Source organism: Abrus precatorius, unplaced genomic scaffold, assembly GCF_003935025.1.
Source record: "Abrus precatorius isolate BTA unplaced genomic scaffold, Abrus_2018 Scaffold11, whole genome shotgun sequence".
NCBI classification, from domain to species: Eukaryota; Viridiplantae; Streptophyta; class Magnoliopsida; order Fabales; family Fabaceae; genus Abrus; species Abrus precatorius.
Window position 1 is genome coordinate 3,977,734 of NW_020874303.1, and position 24,065 is coordinate 4,001,798.

General features: G+C 32.0%; 2 protein-coding genes and 1 pseudogene across 2 annotated transcripts; all 3 read right to left on the reverse strand.

Moving 5' to 3' along the window:
- Window positions 1-2,180: 2,180 nt before the first annotated feature.
- Window positions 2,181-5,533, reverse strand: LOC113855476 (G-type lectin S-receptor-like serine/threonine-protein kinase At4g27290). The gene is made up of 7 exons (XM_027487123.1): window positions 4,267-5,533; window positions 3,803-3,934; window positions 3,448-3,605; window positions 3,162-3,372; window positions 2,831-3,068; window positions 2,570-2,717; window positions 2,181-2,477 (listed from the first exon to the last, which is right to left on the reverse strand). Exons 1-7 carry the CDS (start codon window positions 5,531-5,533, stop codon window positions 2,181-2,183), a joined length of 2,451 nt encoding a protein of 816 aa, XP_027342924.1.
- A 3,785-nt stretch (window positions 5,534-9,318) lies between these two features.
- On the reverse strand, window positions 9,319-19,057 carry LOC113855477 (annotated as a pseudogene).
- Window positions 19,058-21,970: 2,913 nt separating this feature from the next.
- Window positions 21,971-23,892, reverse strand: LOC113856124 (50S ribosomal protein L19, chloroplastic-like). Its single transcript, XM_027487806.1, has 5 exons — window positions 23,749-23,892; window positions 23,432-23,647; window positions 23,265-23,351; window positions 23,063-23,196; window positions 21,971-22,215 (listed from the first exon to the last, which is right to left on the reverse strand). The coding sequence occupies exons 1-5, from the start codon at window positions 23,863-23,865 to the stop codon at window positions 22,113-22,115; spliced, it is 657 nt and encodes a 218-aa protein (XP_027343607.1). The 5' UTR covers window positions 23,866-23,892; the 3' UTR covers window positions 21,971-22,112.
- Between the last annotated feature and the right edge of the window lie 173 nt (window positions 23,893-24,065).

A 24,065-nucleotide genomic window follows, 5' to 3' on the forward strand; every position in this document is an offset into this window, starting at 1 on the left:
TTAATTTTTTTTCTTTTTTAAGAGTTTTTCTAGAAATTTACTCAAATTGAGTTCTCGTAAATTGTTAGTGTCTTTGTTGAATGAATATTTATAATGAGTATAAAAAATATTAAATATTAAATTTAGACTTACATTTTATAAGTTAGGAGATAGCTAAAGTGTAAAAATAAAAATCGTTAATTATTTGTATAAAACTAGCTATTAGAATTAATAAAATGAGCTTGCTCAGTCAAAGGAACTCCAGTCACTTTCTTTTAATAAAAATGATATTGAATGTATCATTTTATTATAATGTTAAACTAAGTAAAATAATATCTTTAAAATTTTAAATTTTATTATTAATAAAATTTATCGATTTAATTATTAAATCATGAAATATAATTATAATGATTATGAATATAAAATTTTTATAATTTCATATAAATTAAATATTTATTTGATTAAATTTTTTAAATGAGTGTAAAATCATTGAATGAATTTGGCTCTAGATTTAAATAATTATTTACTAAAATGAATGTAAGCATCTGTATTCTAAAGTTTACTTCATTCTGCATTTGTATATTATTAATATATTAAATTTAATTTATATTTATTAAAATTACACATCTAATCTCACATATTTATTATTTTAAGAGTTTAATTATATTGTATTTTTATTTAAAAAATTTATATTATTAATAATTATAATATATCATGAATATGATTTTAATATAAATTATTATAAAATTTAACAATTGTTTAAATTTTATTTAAAATTCTAATTTATAATTAAATGACAATGTAAGTATTTAAATAAAATTTTATTTTAACTCTGTAAATTGTTATATATATCTAATTTAGATTAATTTATGATTTTTTAAGTAGATTTTAAAGAGTACGAGCATTGCGAATGTGTAAGTTCATCGAGTTGTAATTTTTAAAATTTATTTCAAACACTTGATATAAAATTATATTTGTATTTAATTCGAACCTGAATAATAATTTCGAGTATGAGTATCTAAACATTCACAAATTCAATATTGAAGATAATCCAAATTGATTTGATCATCTAGAAAATTCCAATAAGAAGAACTATTTGACTGCTGTCGTGACGATGATGAGGAGTTCTCGAGTTGACAGTTGTATTGAACGATGTTCTGTCAAATTATTTATTTAGTTTATTAAATAATGAGATGCGTAAAAAAGATTTAATATTGGCAATACAGAAAAATAAAATGAAATTATAGTATTGTTCAATCATAAGAAAAGACTAATTTATACCCGAAATTCAAATATCAGTAGTGATACAGTGGATAAGAGTAATAAGATAAGAACTTCAAAATCTATGCAATCCTCAAAAGTTCCTCAACTCGTTAATGTGAAAAACATGACCAACTAAAGCATGCAATATAGCGAAGAACAAGATCCCATGACCACAGAAGATGATCGGTTTGAAGAGGTGATTTTTCCAGCCAGCCCATCATCAGATTCCAATACCTAGAAAAAAAATTTCTACTTTGCATGCTAGAAAGTAGGATTCTTGGGAGAGATGCAACACAGTGGTTGTATCATGGATCACAAGAATGTTGAATTAGCAGATTGCTCAAAGTACTCTCAAGAAGTTTGGCAAGACCTGAAAGATTGATTTTCAAAGGGAGACTATTTCATAATCTCTGATATCTTGCAGGCAATACATTCAATAAAGCAAGGTGAAAGATCTGTTTCTTCTTTTTTTTATTGATCTAAATATCTTGGGGGAAGAAATGGAATCAATGAGGCCTAGTCCATCTTGCACTTGTGCGGAGCAATGTTCTTGCAAGTTAATCAAAACAGTAAAGGAGTGCAAAGAAACTGAGCATGTTAGAGTAGAATATTGTGTTGTGGATTGTACTGTAACTGCCGTGAAAGTTAGAGTAGAAGATAAACATCTACAAAAGAAATTAAATAGAAATGTGAAGGGAAGTGTTCAAATAGAGAAATTATAACTTTTATTGCTTCTCTGTGTTTCATTGACTATTCAACATTACCGGCATAAAGTACTAAAATATCTTCTGGAGGGTATGTTGCTTGATGCCTTGCTCCAAAATCAATGTGGTTAATGACAAGTTGGAGATGGACAGAATGCATTTTACACCTTACAGTATTCAGTCACAAACATTGAGAGGGAACCCTATTTCATTAACTCTATAAACTCTTTACAACTATATTGCTTCAAACATTGACATAGAAATTTCATTAGTTGAATGCGGTTTAATATTTCCTGATGAAGAGTATTGGTGAGGATAAAAGGCAGGTTCCCTTGGCCTGGGCAATTTTTTCTCACCATTCAGCATTAGAATTACAGCTGACATGTCCGGCCTGTCCTCTGGTCTCTCTTGTACACATAAAAGCCCAATGTGAATACATCTTAATACATCAGCTTCAGCTAGAGCAATTGTTTTGCGCAGTGATTCATCTATCAGCTCCAATGGCCTTTCTTCACACCAAAGTATCCATGCCTAGAGGACGTGAAAATTAAAATTTTGAGTAGTTCACTATGGAATATGCCAATATAAATGGTACTAAGGTGGATTAAATTTTTTAAACTAACATGTCCAAGAAGGTCAAGATTATGATGATCAAAATATTCCTTATTCTTCTTTCCACTAACTGTCTCTAGTGCTATAACACCAAAACTGAAGACATCAGATTTCACTGAGAAATTCCCGCGAGCTGCATACTCTGGAGAAATATAACCACTGCAATACAGAAAATGAAGTGGATCATAGTAAAAGACTGCAAGGGAGAGGAGGAGGAAGGAAAATTTGATGCATCATAGAGTACTAAAATTAAGTCATTTAAGCATGCTTACTAAGTTCCCACTACTCTCTTTGTTTTTACTTCAGCTTCATCTCCCCCAAATGTTCTAGCAAGACCAAAGTCAGATATCTTTGGATTCATATTTTTGTCAAGAAGAATATTGCTGGTCTTGAGATCTCTGTGGATAATCCTTAATCTAGAATCTTCATGAAGATAGAGAAGTCCTCGAGCAATCCCGCATATAATTTGGAAGCGCTTAGGCCAAAGCAGTAAACTTTTTTTAGTTTCATCTGACAAAATTTTCAGTTTAGTTAGCATGAAGATGGCTTGATGATCATGGAAATAGAAAATCTAAAGTATTAACACAGGAAAAAATCTCGTACCAAAAATGAAGTAGTCCAAGCTTCTGTTAGTCATGAATTCATATATCAAGATTCTCTCATCATCTTGAATGCAACAACCAAGAAGTTTCACAAGATTTCTATGCTGAAGATTGGCAATTAGATTCACTTCATTTATGAACTCTTTTGGTCCTTGTCCTGTATTATTGCAAAGCCTCTTCACAGCTATATCTTGCCCATTTGACAATGTACCCTGACAATAATTTAAACATGGGAATTGTGTATAGAAGATAAATCCAATGGCAGGATATAGCCTTAATCACAGTACCTTGTAAACTGGTCCAAATCCACCTTCTCCCAATTTGTTTCTAATGAAGAAGTTATTAGTTGCATTAGCTATGGTTGATAGATCAAAGATTGGTATGTCAATTTCTTCCTTCTCTGTGTTATCAGTGTGATTCTTCCAGCCAATTATTTGGTTCTTCCCTGTGAAGGAAGAAGAATGATTGTGAATAGATGGCAATGCATTAATTGTTCTATCATAAGAGGAAAAGCTAATTGTTACCAAACCTTAAAATTTGTATCAGAAAATAATATTTGTAATTCTTGGATAATAATTATTATTTGCATAATAGTACATTAACAAAATAAATCAATTCAAATTGAAATAACTAAATGATTACCTGGCTTCTCATGTTTCTTGACTTTCTTCCTCCGAAGTATAACCACTCCCAGTATTATTATGAGCATGATGAACATAATACAGCCTATCAGAATTCCTGCAAGCTTCTTCTTGCTCTGGCCCTTGTTATGACCTGAGAGAATAAAAGCACCGTTAGTCAACACACAATTTTGGGCATTTCATAGACTCTCAAGAGACATCCGAAGCGCTTAATAACAAATGACAATAAAAGTTGATAGCAATTAGATGCTTCCATGCAAATATATTTTATCAAAACTAGTACTATTCTTTCATGTTCTGTTTTCTACTTGCAATAGGGATAAAATTTAAAACATGCATCCCATAAACAGTCTCCAATTAACATAATTTGCAGCTTAGTAAGAACTAGAATTTATATATTTTTACTTGTGTGTTTAAATGGAAAAAGCATAATCAGGAAGGTAAATGGATATAAAATATCAGCACCTAGTTCTGAAGCTGCCACTCTTATGTAAAGGTCTTGTCCTCCAGAAGTTAGTTTTCTCACATCCACAATGTTATTAAACCAAAGTAAGCAGCCACTTCCACCATTTCTGATATCTAAATTTGCATATGCTGTGCAAGAACAGTTTTTCAGACAAAAATTCTTACATTCCTCAAGGCCCATGCTCTTATCAAACCATGAAGTTGATGTGTCTGGCAACTTCACACCCTGATACGTCAGAAAACCATCACTATTGCCACAATCCAAAGCAATTCTCCTAACACATCCATCAGACCACTGTTGTGAATTCCATTTTTCTTGAGATTTGGGAATGAAACCCTGAAGGCAATTACAGGTTGGAGAGTTGTTTACATCACAATTAGAATTTGCACCACAAATGGCATAGTTATCACACCGGTCTGCGGGGCCGGCTAGGAAAATCTGCCAATTGTTTGTCTGATCTGACAAAATGAAACGTTCTATTTGGCCTGTTGAAGTGAGCATGTATCTTGAAACAATAGATTGGTTCAAGAGTTCATATCCATAAGAAACTTCCTTATCAGTTATCACAAAAGAGAAATTAAAGTATTTAAACAATGTTTCAGAAGGAATTCCAGATAAAATATTTCCATTCCATGAACCTGCTCTATACAACCATGTCCCTCCCTTTGTAATCACCACTTGAGGAAAACCATGAGTATCTATGTGATATGAATACTCACCACTACCAGGATCTTGTGTGTCTCTCCAAGATGTTAGAGATGTAAAATTACCACTCTCCCTGTTACTTCGAATTTTCATCCCTGGGAGAAAAGTGTCCCCAGGATGATCAAAACTTTGCCACACAATATTACCTGGGTTGCTTTCTTCTTTCACAACAAGGTTCCCATTCTCCAATAGTTGCACAACTGGTTTCTTTTCAGTTGTTGATGCATTGGAGGACCAAGCTAAAGATCCTGTGCCACTAAGGATAACAAGATTTCCACCATCAGTGACATTCAAAACTCCTGAGGAGTTTTCAACTGGTGCATCTCTATTAGCTATCCATACAATAGTTCTTGGAGAAATATCCTTGTACCATATACCAAAGTATTGGCTATTTGGATCTCCAAAGTTGAAGAACCCAGCTTCAAAGGTTCCATTTGTTGAAACTAGAGTCTCATTATCCTTGACAGATTGGCCTGGAGCAATGGTGTTTAAGGTGTTGAAGCTTGGTATGAAGTGGAACAGAAGAGAGCACAAAACTAGCACCTTGAAGTCTCCATTCATTGTCTCTTGGTTGAAGGGTTGATCTAATTTCACTCAAACATTCATTAAATCTTCTGTTGAAGTCATACATCAACTATAGATATGGTGAAAGAGCTCACGAAGACTAAAGCAATTCTTACCTTAAAGCTAGCTTTTGAAGTTGAGTTACGCCTTTACCCAAATTTAATATCTTCAAATGTTAGCCTTTGAATTGGATTCTGCTAATTAGAGAATGAAATTAAGGAGATGCATCTTGAATAGAACTGAACAGTGATGCATAAACTGTTTTTTTATGTTTGTCAATATCACACAACTCCAAATCAAACACAATTACAACATTTCTTGATGTGTGAGATTTTATGGATGGGGAATAGATTTTGGTTATAATGTTTTATTGCTGTTTTACAAATCAGTTCAAAGATGTTTTCAACCTTTTTCATATTATTTTAGTGTTTCAAAGACTATTCAATGTTGAAAACAATTTTGGATATGATTTTATAACCACGTGTTTTGAATCTCACGGCCGTCTACACACGTGAGATGCATGCGTGATCCGTGTTCATTGATAAATATAATTTTTAGACAAATGACAATGTAATTATTATTAAACCAATATTTTAAAAAATCAAATAAATTATTGAAGCTTGTCGAATTTAACTTCAGAGTCTGGATATAAAACTTTTCTTCTAAGTTCAATTTAAAATGCAATTAATTTTTTCAGGACAATAAATAATAGAAACGTTGTTAATTTTTCACTAAATAGAAAAAAAAAATGTCATAATAGCTTGATAAATAATAAAGCACTGTAAAATTAAAAAAATTTAAATTATGAGTCATACAAAGTTGGAAGAGAGAAGGTACAAAAACTTAGAATATGTTTGTTTTCATTTTTAAAGTAAATAAATAAATAAATAATAAGTATATTTTTTGTTTTTAAAAAGTAAAAACTCTTTTTAAAAATAGAATGCTCTTAATATTCGATTTTATATTTTAAATATTGTACAGCAGAATTGGTTAAATTGAGTTATTTATATTTTGGATACTGATCTAGTGTAGTTAACGCAGGAACTAGAAATGCAGTTTCATTTTTGTTTAAACAAAAATAGACTTTCTTAATCGAAAATGTAAAAAACAAAAAAAAAAATATGTAAAATTCGCTTAAGCAAATTATGTCAGCTTAAGCAAATTTTGTATTTTTCTCTCAATCTTCTCTTTTGCTTTTACTCATATCTAATACTCTCTCCTCAACTTTCATATTCAACATTTTTCCTTCTTTCATACCTAACTCATTTGTTTCTCTCTTAACTCCCTTTTCCTTTCAACTCATGCCTAACTCTTTTTTTTTTCTTCTTCTCACTCTCACCCTAACTCATACTTATATCTCTCTCTTTGCTCTATCCCAAACTCTACACCCTCCTCTCACTCTACCACCATCCTTATATCACCCATCTTCTTATTTCTATCTATTCTTAATTCTCCATCAAATGCACAAAATTTGTTTAAGTTAATATAATTTTCTTAAGTAAATCTGTAAAATTTACTTAAGCTAATTTTACATAAAAAAAAAATATTTGTCATTTTTTTCATTTTCACTTAAACTAGTTTATTTTTGCTTAAATAAAAATAAAATTGGATGTCTAGTTTTCACGTTAACTGCACTGGACCTGCATGCTTATATTCGATACAGTAAATAGAAATTTGAAAATTTTAAGAGTGTGTGCATTCCCCAACGAACAATATCAATACCACTTTCCTTTTTATTTCATATTAAGTTAGGTCAATTTAATTCATAATAGGTGAGTATATATTGAAGAAAAATACTACCATTAGTACCATGTGTTTTTGTTAATTATTTAAAAATTATATTTTAAAATATTAAATATATTAAATATTTATAATTTAAACTTCCAAATAATTACTCTTTTAATTTCTTAATTAGATTAAAACTTCTAACAGTGGCAGATATATGAGAGAGAATGACTGATAAAAGCAACAATGGAAAGGAAAAGATACTTGCAATCATTGGAAGAATAAAACAAACGTTGTTTTAAAACAAATACTAATTATATTAAAATGTGATATTCAATATTATTTATTTATTATTATTATACATCTTAAACATTTTTTTAAAATGCTAAAATATAATTAAAATGTCTTCTACAAGCAATACATAAAATATCTATTTAGCACTATATAACATCTTTTGATTGTAAAATATTATCTTCACAATTTAATGTTCACCACTTTAAATAACATTGCAATCACTAATTTGTTTTAGCATTGTAAACCTCCATATGTTCAAAATAATTATATATATATAAAAAAAAAAGAAATTGTATGTATCTGAAACTCAATTTCATGTATCTATTAAACGGACTCTATTTATATAGTGATATAAAACTTCAATTGTTATATATGAATTTAAATATTAATATGAACAAATGATTATATTAAGCCATAGTCCACGTTGAGACCCAAGACCAATTCACTTTAAAATATAAACTAGTACCCCGCATAAAAAGTCGTTGGTCAACGATTCTAGAAGGTTCAAAAACATCTCATTAAATTTTCTGAATCAGTAAAATGTACTCAATTATTCTATTTTTTTTCTTCACTAATGATATTTTATAAATATAAATAAATTTATATCTTTTATGAAGTGATATTAGAAATGATAACACAACAGAACTATGAAATAAAATATGATGGATTTAAATAAAAGATATATGAAATAGAATAAAATAAAATGTAATAATAACGTGTTCAGGATTTGGTCTAATTTAATTTTTCTATAAAAATTATCTATATTAAATATAAAAATAATATGCATTTCATTTTTTTAATGTAAATATTGTAATATAAATAAATTAAATCAATTTTAATGGTTTAACTTGAAGATTTTTTTTTATTTTGTATGGTTTTTATTTTAAAAAAATTTATATAAAATTTAAGTTAACTTGTATTTTATATCCAATGAGTGTGATTCAACAAGACCAAAAATCAAAAATGGTACGTTTGTTGATGAAACAAAATATTTATGAGTTATTCAATCTAACTTTCTTTGATAACTTATTTATATTTTTACATAACATTATATGAATAATCAATTTAAAACTTTGACAGTAAAAAAAAATTGATATCTCCAACTATTAGTTTAATTAACTATTAAAAAATTTTCATTAAAAATTTTTATTAAATAAATTAATTTATTCTCGGTTAAAAATTGAATAAAAATTCATCTCATGTTATATAAAGTACGATCTCTATTCAGTATATTATGTATTTATATAATCATTCAAAAAATATATATTTTTCTTATATTAAACCTTGCAAGGATTAAATTAAAAATGATAAAATTTGTTAAATTTTCGATAGCATCTTTTCGTACACTCCTTTCAGAATTTTCATTTTTTTAAAATAATTAATATATTCTGAAATTATATTACTGACCAACCTCACACATTGTGTTGTGTACTAAGACTGGCTCACTTGACCCAAACCCATTTTGGGAGCAAGAAAGTCAAGGCCCAGTAATATTCCGACGAGGCAAAACTCATTTGGAAAATCGAGACATTATGGGTATATTTCCATTACTCAGAAGTATTAATGATATATTTCTTTTAATTGGTCGATTTTTAAAAAGTAATTAATCTATGAAATAAGTAAGTTTGACTTTAAAAATATAATTATATAAAATGTGTCAAAGAATTTGTTGCTATCATTTGTTTTAATTCTTATGACCATATAATTATGTAATATGAAACCTTGAAAAGTCCCTTTCTCATTCGTAATGAAGTTCAGATTCACTATCTTGCCTCTAATGTGATGGACATTCCATTTGAAGAACAAAATTCACACTTGCTTGATGAAGAATCATCTTGGTGTGGATAAAATGCGGGCTGCCTGGGCTTGGGTAATGGTTTCTCACCATTCAGCATTAAGATTACGCTTGACATATTGGGCCTATCTTCTGGTTTCTGTTGAACACATAAGAGGCCCATATGAACAATTTTTAATACTTCAGCTTCATTTATTGAATCTCCTAGTGATTCATCTATCAGTTCCAAAGGGCTTTCTTCACTCCACAATCTCCATGCCTGGGGGAAAATGAAAACCAAGTTAATTATGATTTCACTCTGTAATGCCAATACTAAATGATCAAATCACTATTAAATTAAATGAGGTTTTTTATAATAATGTTACAAAATTATAGATTTTACTCTATGCTTACATGACCATTGAAGGTTAAGTTGATGGTGTGGATCAAGAAATTTTGTGTTCTTCCTCCCACTAACTATCTCTAGTACAATATCACCAAAGCTAAAGACATCTGATTTCACTGAAAATGATCCATACACTGCATACTCAGGAGACATGTAACCACTACAAACACAAGTGACATGAGATTAGATAAAAAAAATGTATATGTACAATAATTAAATAATGTTTAAGCTTGCTTACTGAGTTCCCACTACTCTTTTAAGTATTGGCTTTAGTATGATCACCCACAAGCATCCTTGCTACTCCAAAGTCTGATATTTTTGGATTCATATCATTATCTAGAAGAATATTGCTTGTTTTGATATCTTTCTGGATGATTCTTAATCTAGAATCACGATGAAGATAAAGAAGTCCTCGCGCAATCCCACTTATAATTTGGAAGCGCTTATTCCAATCCAATAATTTGCTTCTTGTTTGATCTGTATGTTCCCTATTTTAAGTTAGTATGATCATAAAATGATTTTGGCAGTAATAGAGTAAAGAATAAATGCAGAGTAGACAGCATATGAGCCAAAGCCGCAAACCAAAAATGTAGTGATCCAAGCTCCTGTTTAGGCATGAATTCATAGATCAAGATTCTCTCATCATCTTGAATACAACATCCAAGAATCTTCACAAGATTCCGGTGCTGAAGATTGGCGATCAACTCAACTTCATTTCTGAACTCATCTAATCCTTGTCCAGAATTTTTGGAAAGCCTCTTAACAGCAATCTCTTGTCCATTTTCCAGTGCACTCTGATAATTAATATTTAGACACACATTAAAAATATATGTTGAGTAAGTGTACCATTGGTGAGGTATAATCATATTACCTTGTAAACTGGTCCAAATCCACCTTCTCCCAAAATGTTACTGACACAGAAGTTACTACTGGCATTAGCAATGGTTGATAAATCAAGGGTTGATAAGCAAATGTCTCTTACAGTGTGATGCATGTGGTCAATTATATCTTCGGCTCCTGAAAATGGCAGCAGATAGATTGTAAACAAATGACAAAACATCAGCTGTTTTATTGTAGTGATTTCCAATTCTATTAGTGAACTCTATAGATAAAAATTCACCTGAAACATTTTAATATCTAAAACTTCACCTGGTTTCTCAAGTTTTCTTCGTATGTATATGATTGATCCTAATATTGCACCTATTGTCACTGCAATCTTCTTGTTAATGTGTCTTTTATTCCAAGTATGGTCTGATAGAACGAAGGTATTATTAGAAAACACTTAAGGAGCAGTTAGGGAAAAGAAAATGTTATCACAGAAACAAAAAGAGTAACAGGAAGAAGAAGAACACGCAAGAATTACGTAATTTAATCAATGTGACCTACGTCTAAGGTCATATTATAATATTTCTATCTAATGTAATTTATGTATACACTACCTTCTGCTGTATAATGTGTCTTTTCAGCTTTTAAAGCTTATGTAAATAATAACTCATAATTCATCATAATAACTCATGACTCCCCATTACAATCTATTAAAACAATAATGGCTGAAATTCAAGAGACATCACAAAGAGCACAAATTCAAGGTATCTCAACAGAAGAACAACAATTTAAGAGAAAAAAGGCATAGGTAATACTAACAACTGAGTACAATTTAACTATTGGATCTCATTGTACCTAAGTGTTTCCAATTTCCACACATGGAAAATGTGTGATACTACAATGTAAGGAGGGTAAAATCTGATAATATGTTGTGGACCTGAGATAACATCCCATAATTCCAACAGGCACTACTTCATGTAGAAGGTTGTCATGTATGCAGCTTATAAATGCAGGTGGTCATCGAAAACTGAGTGTTATGCATTTATTATTTTTCTTTGTTTCAAATGAAACTCTAAAGTTGGAAATGGGAATAAAAGTACCTAGCTCTGAAGCAGCCATTCGTATGTAAACGTCTTGTCCTTGGGAGACAAGTTTTCCCATATCCATAATCTTACCAAACCAAAGCAAGCAACCACTCCCACCACCTCTGATATCTAAATTTGTGTATGCTATGCAAGAACATTTTTTAAAGCACAGTGTCTCACATTCATCAAGGCTCATGCTTGTGTCAAACCAAGATGAATACGTGTCTGGCAATCTCATTCCTTCATACTTAAGAAATTGATCTCCATCGTTACAACTCAAATTCGTTCTCCGAGCACATCTACCAGACCAATCTAATGATGTCCACTTCTCTTTGAATTTGGGGAGAAATCCCTCCAAGCACTCACATTGCAAATAGAATTTGCACCACACAAGGCATAGTTTTCACACTGATCTCTGGGGCCAGAGGCGAAAAGCTCCCAACTCTTTGTTCTTTTAGACCATATGAAACGTTGATCAAGACCATCTGGGTTGATCACAAATCTTGTGACAACTGAACTGTCTGAGAGTTCATACTCATAACACACTTCCCTCTTGGTTAACACAATAGCAATTGAAGAAATGATGCAACAGTTGCCAAGGAACTCCTGAAAATTGATAAACCATTCCATGAACCTGCTCTATACGACCAGGTCCCTCCCTTTGTAGTTACTCGTTGAGGAAAACCATGAGGATCAATATATAATGAAAATTCCCCTAGAGAAGGATCTTCCGTGTCTCTCCAAGATGTCAGAGAACTGTGTACACCTGTTATTAAATTGCTTTTGAGTTTCATTCCAGGAAGTAAAGTATCACCAGGATAATCAAAGCTTTGCCAAACAATCTTCTCTGGAGTATTTGTACTTCCATCTTTCACAACAAGGTTTCCAGAATCCAAGAGCAGCACAGTAGGCTTCCGAGCAATTGTTGAAGCATTGGATAACCAAACAGTTGCACCTGTGCCATCAAGTATAACAAGATTTCCTCCATCGTTGACTTTGAAAACTCCTGTGGAGTTATCTAGAGGGGTTATCTCTATTGGCCACCCATACAATTGTTCTAGGTGCTATATTCTTGTAATATATGCAGAAGTATTGTCTATCTGAATTTCCAGGGCTAAAGAACCCTGCTTCAAAGGTTCCAGATGCTGAAACCAATGTTTCATTGTAATGTAACGGATAATTAGGAGTGATACTGCTAACTGCAGTGATAATGGGTATGAAAAAGAACAGGAGAGAGCACAATACTATAACCTTAGAATTATCCATATAATTATTCTACAATGTGTACATATTCCATCAGCATCTAGTTATTAAACTTATATAAGATTATGGTCTAGCTATATGCTAAGTGCTTCAAAAATTTTCAAAGTGGATGACTTCAATCCCATCAATGAATTCTAATTTGACTAGTTCCAACCTCTAGTTTCTGTTTTGGATGTACCACTCTACAACTACTCCAACCCAAATGGGGTCATCAAACAATTCTGTCAAGCGCAAGAATTAGACTTGTCTAATGCGTGCCACGACTTCTGATACAATTTTGTGTAAACTGCTTTGACACATATCCAACCAACTTTCCTAGTTAGTAATAACATTATTAATATTCATAACAAAAATTTGGGCCTTTTGGGACCTAAAAGAAATCGTTATTTGTAGTATTTTATCACTAAATAATAAAATAAAGTCTCAGCTCTTAAGAATGAGATAACATCTCGTTGTACTTTTTGCCTCCTTAAGACATTTGATTTATGCTTCCTATATTTTACTTAGTTTAATAATAAGTATTTATTTTAGCATTTTGAATTTTTAAAAATATTGTATAATTTATAATGTTATGCCTTACCTAAATTTTAAAAACTCTTATATCCCACTGTAAGCTTGTTAGTTTCCGAAATGATGAAACGGAAGTTGTCAATATCCAATGCTGGTAAGGCTATATTCCTTTGTCAAACCTATATGCTAGAATGTCCGTTTTTATCATGATATAGTTTTGACTGTTTTGTCTTTGAAATGAAACCATTATATTACTCTTTATACGATGCAATGTACAAGTATTTCCTCAAAATGCAAATTTGTTGTTTTATTATTTCTTTTTGTAGTTGTTATATCAATCAATATAAACCACATGCTTATTATCACTGGACTCCATAAGCATAGGAACAGTTTTTGAGACATAAACCCCAACATTCCTGCAGGACCATGTTCTTATTATACCAAGAAGATGATGTATTAGGCAAAGCCACGCTTGTGTACTTCCTGAAACCATCTTTGCTACAACTCAAAGGAGTGATCCGAACACAACCATTAGACCCATGTTCAGCATTCCATTCCACTGGATATATTGGTACAAACCCTTTGACACATACTGGAGTTTGAGTGTCATAGCAATTAGAGTTTGCACCACACAACACATAATTGGAACATAGCATCCCATTCCATTGCCCCAAGGGTAATCACATATCTGAATAAATAAGGCATATTTTGCATTTTCAACCCAAGATAACTTCTTCATTCAAAATAAACGATCCAAATAAAGATTCACTACTCCGTCACAGTAATCTAGTTGTTATACAGTTTCAAACATAAAAGACCAAAAGCGCAATACCATTTTCAACTTCTGCATTTTGTTTTTCTTTCTAAAAGTTGAATATAAGAGAGGCAAGAAGCTGGTTAGCCTGGAATGTAGTGTATGCAGTTAATAGACTGCCTATAGAAAGATCAGTTTTTGAAATGAATTTATTCCTTCTAATATTTTCCTTTATTGGTGTCAATGTGGTGAAAAATTGTCACAATTCTTTATGAAAATCATCCCCCTTAGAAAAGTTGGTGCCATTAGAACCTCCGTACTTTATAAAATGATGTTCATCAGTTGATGTTCTACTGTGCTATACAAAGTTTCAGCCAAACTAATAAATAATCAAAATCATATCAGCTTATTGAAATATAGGTGACAGCAGAGAGAGTATATTTTTAGATTTTATTTTTATTTTTATCAAGGTTATTGCATAAGCACTTTTCCTGGCCAATGATGTATTGAACTCACCCTTCGGGAAACATACTTCCACCTGTCTTATCTTTGTTCCTTTTTATTATCCCTTTTTCATGTTGACGAAACAAGTGTCAATGAACTAGTTAGCATTAGGTAATTCCAGTGTAACAATATTTAGTGAAAATTAATGAACTTCCCCGCAAACCACAATCAATAACATATATCAGAAATCCCTGTCTATAATCAGGACATGTCAGGAATTCAATCTCTTGTGACACTGACTGACATATGTATTACATATTTCGTAAGGAAGTTTAGACTTTCAGACTTCAGATAGGAACGGGTGTGAAAGATATTATTAATTATCGTTTGACCAATGAAACCGAAAAAAGAAAAAAAAACTGCATGTTCATGATAGCACAGAGATGTGGGAAAAGCCTATAGCATCAATATATAATGGGTCAAAAAAACGGCTTTGTTGAAGTTATCTCATGGGTTAAATAACTCCATCTTAGGTAGACTAATGAAGTTAAGACATTGTATTGGAAATCTTATTAACTTTTTTATTTAACTTTTTATATATAAAATCTCATCAGTTCATCTAGAATGAGGTTATTTACCCTATAGGGTACCTTAGACAATTAGACATATCCCAAAAACAATACAATGATTTTCCATGTAATTTAGACATATATGTAAACGTTTCTATAGTATTCATATTTATCTTGCTTCTAAAACTGTAAGGGAGATATCATTGTTTGAGAACAGTTTGGACTTTTCTGACAATGAATCAGCTTCAGGGTTGTCCCTTCCAGTGTAAAAACCAGGAGCCTTTGGCTGAGGCAACAATTTCTCACCATTCAGCATCAAAACCACAGCTGACATATCGGGCCTATCTTCTGGTCTTTGTTGGACACATAACAGGCCCACATGTATACATCGAATGACTTCATAAGGATTGCATCTTTCACTTAAAAATGCATCCATTAGTTGTGTTGGCCTTCCTTCAACCCATAGTCTCCATGCCTGAAATCATGGGAATCAAATTAGCAAGGCGAAAAGGTGAAAGCAATGCTAAGTGTGTTTGGATTCATGTTGAAAGATTTGTGAACGTGGATCCAAACGTAGAAATTATAAGTTATAACTAATAGCATTTAAGTAAACATGGATCTATGAAAAACGCAAATCCAAAAACTCTATAACTTGACAACAATACCAAGATGAAATGTGGAAATTAGTTATACTTACATGTCCAAGAAGATTAAGAAAGTGTTCTGGGTCAGAAAATCCTCTATTCTTCTTCCCACTAACTATTTCTAATATGATGACACCAAAACTAAAGACATCTGACTTCATAGAGAAATGCCCATGCACAGCATATTCAGGAGGCATGTATCCACTGGAAAACATCATTTCAAACTAAATTAGTGAAAATGCAGTCACAAAGAATTGAATAATCTAGTAATAGCCAACTTACTATGTCCCAGCAACCTTGTTAGTGTTAGCATCTACTTGATCTCCCCACAATGTGCGAGCTAGGCCAAAGTCTGATATTTTTGGATTCATATTTTCATCTAGTAGAATATTGCTAGTTTTCAAATCTCTGTGAATAATCCTCAATCTAGAGTCTTGATGAAGATACACAAGTCCTCGAGCAATGCAACCAATAATATGAAAACGCTTACTCCAATCCAATAATTTGCTCCTATTTTCATCTGATAAATTTCAGATACATGTTTAGCAAATCTCAACAATTTCACAAGCTTAAGAGATAGCCAAAAAAAAAAGACTGCCACAGATGTTGAATTGTAAGGGCTTAAATTCTCAAACCAAAAATAAAGCAGTCCAAGCTCTTGTTGGGCATGTATTCATATATCAACACTTTCTCTTCTCCCTGAATGCAGTAACCAAGAAGCTTCACAAGATTACGATGCTGAAGTTTTGCAATCAATGCAACTTCATTTTTAAACTCTTCCAAACCCTGACCAGAGTTCTTTGAAAGCCGTTTCACAGCTATGTCTTGTCCGTCTGTTAGTGTTCCCTGAAAATAATCATCCGTAACACTTCAAAATTTTATAGAGAAAATAAATATCCTTTTCCATATATATATTACCTTGTATACTGGTCCAAAACCACCTTCTCCCAATTTGTTGGTGCTCAAAAAGTTATCAGTGGCTTTAGCAATGACTGGCAAGTCAAATGTTGGCAGACCCAGATCTTCCTTCCTTAATTTATAGCTTTGAGGACTTCGGTCAAATATTTTTGTCAACCCTGAAATAGTGGACAACGACAATATCAAGAAATTAAGTATGGTAATAAAACATCTTCCTTTCTGCTATGTTAGGTATGATGAGGGGTGAAGAAAAGTTTAAGGTTGATTAATTTATCATCTAGAAAACAATATAAATAAAATGATAATTTGACAGACCATGAAACTATATTTATCCCAAAATATTGCAAAGTAGCAGTCAAAGGCTAGATATCCTGTACTCACCTGGCTTCTCATGTTTCTTTTTCCATACATATATGGTCAGTCCCAGTATTATGCACATGACAAATATGGTAGAGCCAGTGATGATGCCTGCAAGCTTCTTCTTGCTCAACTCATTGTTCTGATTATGATCTGAGACATCATGATTCAGGAGAACTCTAAATTAACATTCCACAAACTTTAAGTTTTTCAAAAGAAGGGATAAGTGTGTAGCTGTAAGCTATGCTGAATTATAAAATGTGATTAACATTATAACTAGTTGCTTGAAAATATAGCTATTAAAAATTAAGAAAACCAGACGTAATTTCTTAGTGTCATCATTGAACAACTTTGGGGAAAAAACAATGAGGAGAACTAAGACTTTTTGCACCTAATTCACCATAACCTTTTACATTGATATATTTAGAAAATGTGTTCTATTCAATTAGAAATGAAAAGAAAATATATAAAAACAAAGAGGGCACCTAGCTCCGAAGCAGGAAATCGTATATGAATGTCTTGGCCCCCTTGATCTTGAGGGAATTTTCTCATGTCAATAAGATCATAGAACCAAAGCAAGCAGCCACTTCCTCCACCACTTATATTTGAATTTGCATATGCTGTACAGGAACAGTTTTGCAGACATAAATCCTCACATTCCTGCAGGGCCATGGTCTCATTATACCTAGAAAAAGATGTGTCAGGCAGAACCATGCCTGTGTACTTCCTAAACCCATCTTTGCTACAACTCAATGGAGTGATTCGAACACAACCATTAGACCATTGTGACATATTCCATTCTCTTGGATATTTTGCTGCAAATCCTTTGAGGCATGCACAATCAGGGGTGTTAGCAGAATTGCAAATAGTGTTTGCGCCACAGAATGCATAATTGTCACATTGAACCGATGGTTGAGACCATACTTGCTCCCAGCTTTTGGCTTCACTTGTCCAATGTAAAAGCTGTCTATTGCCTGAAGGGGTCACAACAAATCTGATCAAAGAGTATTTATCCAGAAATTGGTACTCATAAAATATCTCCTTTTCATTCAAAACAAATTCAGATTCAAGTTGTGGAGTTTTTTTCTGAATTGGATTTGCTGAGAAGGTAAGGCCATTCCATGGCCCTGCTCTACTCACTATATCAGCGCCCTTCAATTGAACTGCTTGTGGATATCCTCTAAAGTCTATTCTAAATGAGTAGTCTCCATGATTAGGATCATCTGCACTCTTCCAAGATGTTAGAAACCTATCTTGGCCACTAACTAAATTCCCTCCAAGCTTCATTCCTGACAATAAAGTATCACAAGGATAATCAAAACTCTGCCATAATATATCACTAACACCATTCAGCTCTCTCACAACAAGATTTCCTGAATCTAAAAGCTGTGCAATTGGATTCTTTGCTTGTTTCAAAACACTAGAATACCACATAGTATTGTTATTGCTAGTGCCATTTTGGAGCACAAGAACTCCTTGACGGTTGAGTGCTACAACTCCAAAAGTATTGTTGAGTGGCTTGTCTCGGTTGGCCACCCATGTCACTGTCAAAGGAGATAGCTTGTACCATATTCCCAAGTATCTAGCTTTTGAGTTCCCGGGGCTGAAGAAGCCTAGTTCAAATGTTCCACCACTTGAAACCAAAGTCTCACCATCTTTCATGGATTGACTTGGAGCAATCATGTCTATTGAAGTGGAGATTCTTATGAACAAGAATAAGGAGAAGCAAGTACATATATTTATATATTTCATCATAATTTTCTTTGTTCAATGGACACAAAGTTTTAAGGGGTAGGGGATCAACCAGTAGGAGCTTTTAGAAAGTCAAGTAAGGTGAAGAACGAAAGAAGAAAAGAAAACAACAGAATGGGAGGAAAATAGAGTCACGAATAAAAAAATACAGAATTGGTATTTGGTACTGATAGAAATGTATATTAGAATGTTATTGTTCAATAATTGCTATGTTTTGGCCTAAAACCATGTCAAAATAATACGATGCAGAGTGCTCTGTCAAAATAACTAATTAACGATAGAATATCAAACCTAAATAAGTGATTCTGAGTTTCTCACATTACATAGCTCATAGGCAAACATTTTTATAGTTTCTTTTTTCTTTTTCATTTTTTCACTAACAGATTTTATGACGTGTTGCATTCAGAATAGATAGATAGATAGCGTGTGAATCCACTCGATTCTTCTATTTTATTGTGACTTTACATTCCGAGTTTTCTGACTTTCGAGTTCCATTCCCATTTGGCTTATCATCACATCTCTACATGTCAATTTCTCCCTTTCCCCTTTTTCTTTTTCTTTTTCTTTTTCTTTTTAATATATAATAACATAACCTAAAACAATTTCATGTAATAATATCATGAAAGAGATAAAAACTAAGAAAATCGTATTTAAAAATAAAGTAACAGTAGATTAATATTAAAAGATATCAAGTAAAAATAAACAAAATAAGAATAACAGTACAATAATAATAATAAAACTATAAAATAAAATTATAAAAAATAATATTAAGCATAAAATAATATTATAAACATTTATTTTATATCATAATCATTTTAGCAGTACTTATATGAAATAGTAATTATATAAAACTATTACACCTTATACTATCAATTTGTTATATAAAACTTTTTTTATATGTATATCCCACTGTAATTTAATAAAAAAATTTAAAATTTGCATAAATTAATATTTTGAATGTTTTATTATAATTATTGATATAATCTAAAATTAATATTGTTTATCTAACAGTTTTTTATTTTTTAAGTCATAATTAATTCATTATTATTATTTTATTGATGTACATTATTGTTGTTTTAAACTAAAATATTAAATTATTTCTTCAAAAAATGAATTTATTGTTATAATTGTATAATAATAAATAATTTAAATTTATTTTATTTTATATCTAAAAAATTTAAATAATTAAAATATAACATCTGTCTGTGCAACTCTGATAACTATCCTTTTTTTTTTCTCTTTTTGAGGCACTGTTAACATAAAGTCTGAGATCATAATCACTCCATAAGGAGGCTTGAGAGAGGTCAACAACATGTTATATCCTTAGAACAAAAGCGGTGAAATTGAGAATATGAACCAAAGGAATCTTTTCTTTTATTACTTTTCTATTATTGCATTAATTAACATATTTTCATTCTTTGACATTGTGTGAATTCTGCCTATCATAAATACACCAATATGCATGCATCTCAGTACTTCAGATACATCATGTATGTTGTTGCCAAACGAATCATCAATCAGTTGCAAGGGTGTCTCCTTTCAACCACAACCTCCAACTCTGCATCCCATCATCAACAACGTATATAAATATATGTTGGTCAATCTGCCATCCCCTTCCTTTTGAAGAGGCATGGTTGTAATAAACAAATATATATCATTGAACAAGATGCAAAATGATATATGAAATCGATATTTATCATTGAACAGTATTTTTATAACACATCACTATCCATATTTATTTAGTTTTGCATGTCCAAGAAGGTTAAGTCGGTGATCTGGGTCACTAAAGCCTCTATTCTTCTCGCCGCTTACTATCTCTTCTATCAAAACACCAAAGCTAAAGACATCTGATTTGACATAGATTTACCATGCATTGCATGCTCGTAGAGTCAAGAGGCATATAACCACTGCAACACATCAATTTTACATAAACATATTGACCTTGGTAACATCAGATCGCACTAGCGAAGCTGGAAAGTATCTGCAGAAGACATTCTATGTCTCCACTATCATATTGGTTACGGGCTCCATTTCATAAGGGCATACGCTAGTCCAAAGTCTGACAATTTTGAATTCATATTATCATCTAGAACATTACTGGCTTTGAGATTTCTATGAAAGAAGCCCACTTTGGAAGAAGAAGAAACACAGATTAGAATTAAATTATATTATAAAGTTCACGCCATAAACAGACAGTTGTTATTAAACAAATTATTCTTTTTATTTTTTTTTGGGAAAACACAGCTACTTTTGAAAACATTATTCATACAGCAACATCGAGGGATTCTAAACAGGTTTTTTATGCACATCTAATTTGTTCACCTGTTGATTGTCTATACATAGTTATATTATTTATATTTTCAATAAACATTTTTATTGTATAAAAGCCTTAAAAGTATAGAAACTAATGTGAGCAAATAAATTACGAGTCATTGGCATGTTATAAGAGTTGGATTGCCGCATTTGAACAATAAAACGCATAAAATAAATTACGATCTTTTTTAGTGTTTATCTAAGGACGTACAAGAAAATATTAAATAGTATTTTTTTTATTAAAAACTATGGTATTTAATATTATAAAAGGATCTTATAATTTTTAATAAAAACTTACTTACAGGGTGTTCTTGAACACACTTAAAAAAACAAGTAAATAAATAAAACAATGTATAAGATCATCACATTTCATTCAAAGGTTCTTCTAACCCATCAATTTTCCATCACAACAGAAAACGAGAACTGCAATTTAGGAGTTCTTGAAAGCAAGTATTTAGAAATATTTAATTTTAACCTATTAAACTCTCTGAACACGGTAAAGTATTTTTTTAAACAAAGGTCACTAAAATTTCAACTAACATCTCATGGAAACTATCCAAGTAGCTCTGAACTATCCAAAATGAAACTCCCAGAAAAAAAGGGAGCAGCTGCTTTTATCATCCCTTGAATGTATCTATCAGACGCTAATGGTTGTGCATTTTTATCCTATTGGGCAAGAAGATAAAATGCTAGCCCATTTTTCACTTATCCAATACTACAGGGGGAGGGATCATAACTTGCCTTTGAGAAGATTTTAACATGAATGCCTCTAGTTACAATTTCTTATATATTACACCTCCATAATGCATTCAAAACAGCAGAATTGAAACAAAATTCTTGTTGACAACAAAACAGCAGCAGCAAGTAATGAACACGGAACCACCTACTTGGTATAGAAAAAATTACGGATAATAAAAAAGTTCCAGTAGAATGTAGATCGCTATTAGTTTTTAAGTGCATTCATTTTCTCCCTCAGGTAGTAGAGTTTGGCCCTTCTTACTTTCTTCTTGTCAAGCACCTTTATCTCCTTTATGTTAGGTGAATACCTATCACACATAGCCCAAAATGCAGGGATCAACCCATAAAGTCATATGTCCACAAGCACAATGAACTGAACATCAAAAGATCACAACACTTAAAGATGTATGATCAATAAAAACAATGTCAGGCTGAAAATTAGGATAGACACAAGATCATTAATAGTAGTACAATTACAAAACCACATCCAAAGCAGTAAAGAAACACATTAAATTTAATCTCAAAAAACTTCGAACAAAAATTCAGCATGAATGCACATTGAATCGAAGTCATTGTACATATCTACATGAACTAGTAGTTCATTTTTTCCCTTAACTCCATAGTTGACACCATGGAGAAAGCAGATCTCACTATATTCCATGCACATCACATTTATATTCCAATAAGAGGTATTATTCCAAAGGTACAAGTAATATAACTAGAATTTGAAACAATTATCATAACAATATGATCATGTTCTCAGTGAGCCTATTAAAGGCTATGTTTGGACTGAAGGAAAGAAATGAAGTGAAATGGAATGACACTAGGTTCCACTGTTTGGATTGTTTAAAATAGGATGAAAATTGAAATGAAACAGAATCAGAAGGACTGCATTCCATTCTATACAAACAATACCCCTCTTTTTCTTCCCCTCCAATGGAAGGTACATGAAGTAACCAGCCATTCATTTCATTCCACATAAAAATATTCAAATTCAAACCAATGATAACTTTACCCAATGCCACACCATTCTGTTTCATTAAGTACACAAAACATAGCCTGAATGCCAACAAACAAAGACAGCAAACAGTTTTACCAGTTCAAACAACCCATATGCAACTAAATCCACTTGAAAATTGGAAATTTAATACTCACAGTGGGAACAGAGACTCAATCCCAACCCCAGCCACCAGCCTCCTAATTCTAAAGGTCGAATTAAGGCCAGCATTACGCCTCGCAATAACAATCCCTTTTATAATAGAAACACGCCTCTTGTTCTCAGGCACTTCCTGTTGCATCAACCAATGTAATAACAAACAAAAAACAAGCAAATCTTCAAAAACAAACTAGTTCATACCACTTTGAGTTGCACAATATAACCAGGCTTTATATCAGGTATCTCTCTCTTCTCTCTCGCCTCCTCCACTGCTTCCTTATCTAAAATCTAAAGAGTATAACACTATCAATTCTCACAAATGATAAAAACGAACATTCCGATTCAAAACAAAACAGAGAAGCACGTGCCTGCATAATGTGCCTCGCAGTTTTATCCAATCGCTTAAACTTTATGCGAGGAGGCACATCAGGCTCCGAAATTGAACCATCTCGAGAAGAAGAAGAATCAACAGAATTTGTCTCCGTAGAGAAAAACTTCCTACGAAAAGGAGAAACGAGCACCGACGCTAAACCGCTACAGTGTTCAGATCTTGAGAATGACTCAGTCTGAGGGAACGTCCTAATCTGCATAAGAAATGGACCTTAAACAACGTCTATTTGATCCACTTGCAAAAATTAAGGTGAAACGCGGAAGCGTGAGAAAACGGTAGTGGAGTAATGCTTACGGCGATCGGAGGAGGATGAGAAGAGAGGTTCCGGAAAATGATCGGAAAATGGAATTTCGGCGGAAATCGAGTGAGGGATGATCGGAGAAGAGACGGTAAGAACCTGGGTGAAGCCATATTGGAGTGTGAAAGGGAGAGGAGGAGAAAGGCAAATGTTAGGGTTTATGGTTTGCGCACGTGCTCGTGAGCCACATTAAGGTCTGGTCAAAAAAATCAGGGACATAAGAACTTGTTTACATTTTTGCTTATATTAATATCTATTATAATTTTTATGTTTTTAATATGATAAATATTATTTAATAAAAATCAAATATAAA

Coding starts and splice junctions, on each gene's coding strand:
- LOC113855476 (XM_027487123.1), bottom strand. CDS start 5,533: ATGAATGGAGACTTCAAGGTGCTAGTTTTGTGCTCTCTTCTGTTCCAC. Junction 2,718..2,830: donor AAGAGAGTAGTGGGAACTTA/GTAAGCATGCTT, acceptor TCTGTATTGCAG/TGGTTATATTTCTCCAGAGT. Junction 2,478..2,569: donor ATCTTGACCTTCTTGGACAT/GTTAGTTTAAAA, acceptor CACGTCCTCTAG/GCATGGATACTTTGGTGTGA.
- LOC113856124 (XM_027487806.1), bottom strand. CDS start 23,865: ATGGCTTCACCCAGGTTCTTACCGTCTCTTCTCCGATCATCCCTCACT. Junction 23,648..23,748: donor CTCATCCTCCTCCGATCGCC/GTAAGCATTACT, acceptor TTTCTTATGCAG/ATTAGGACGTTCCCTCAGAC. Junction 23,352..23,431: donor CTGCGAGGCACATTATGCAG/GCACGTGCTTCT, acceptor TATACTCTTTAG/ATTTTAGATAAGGAAGCAGT.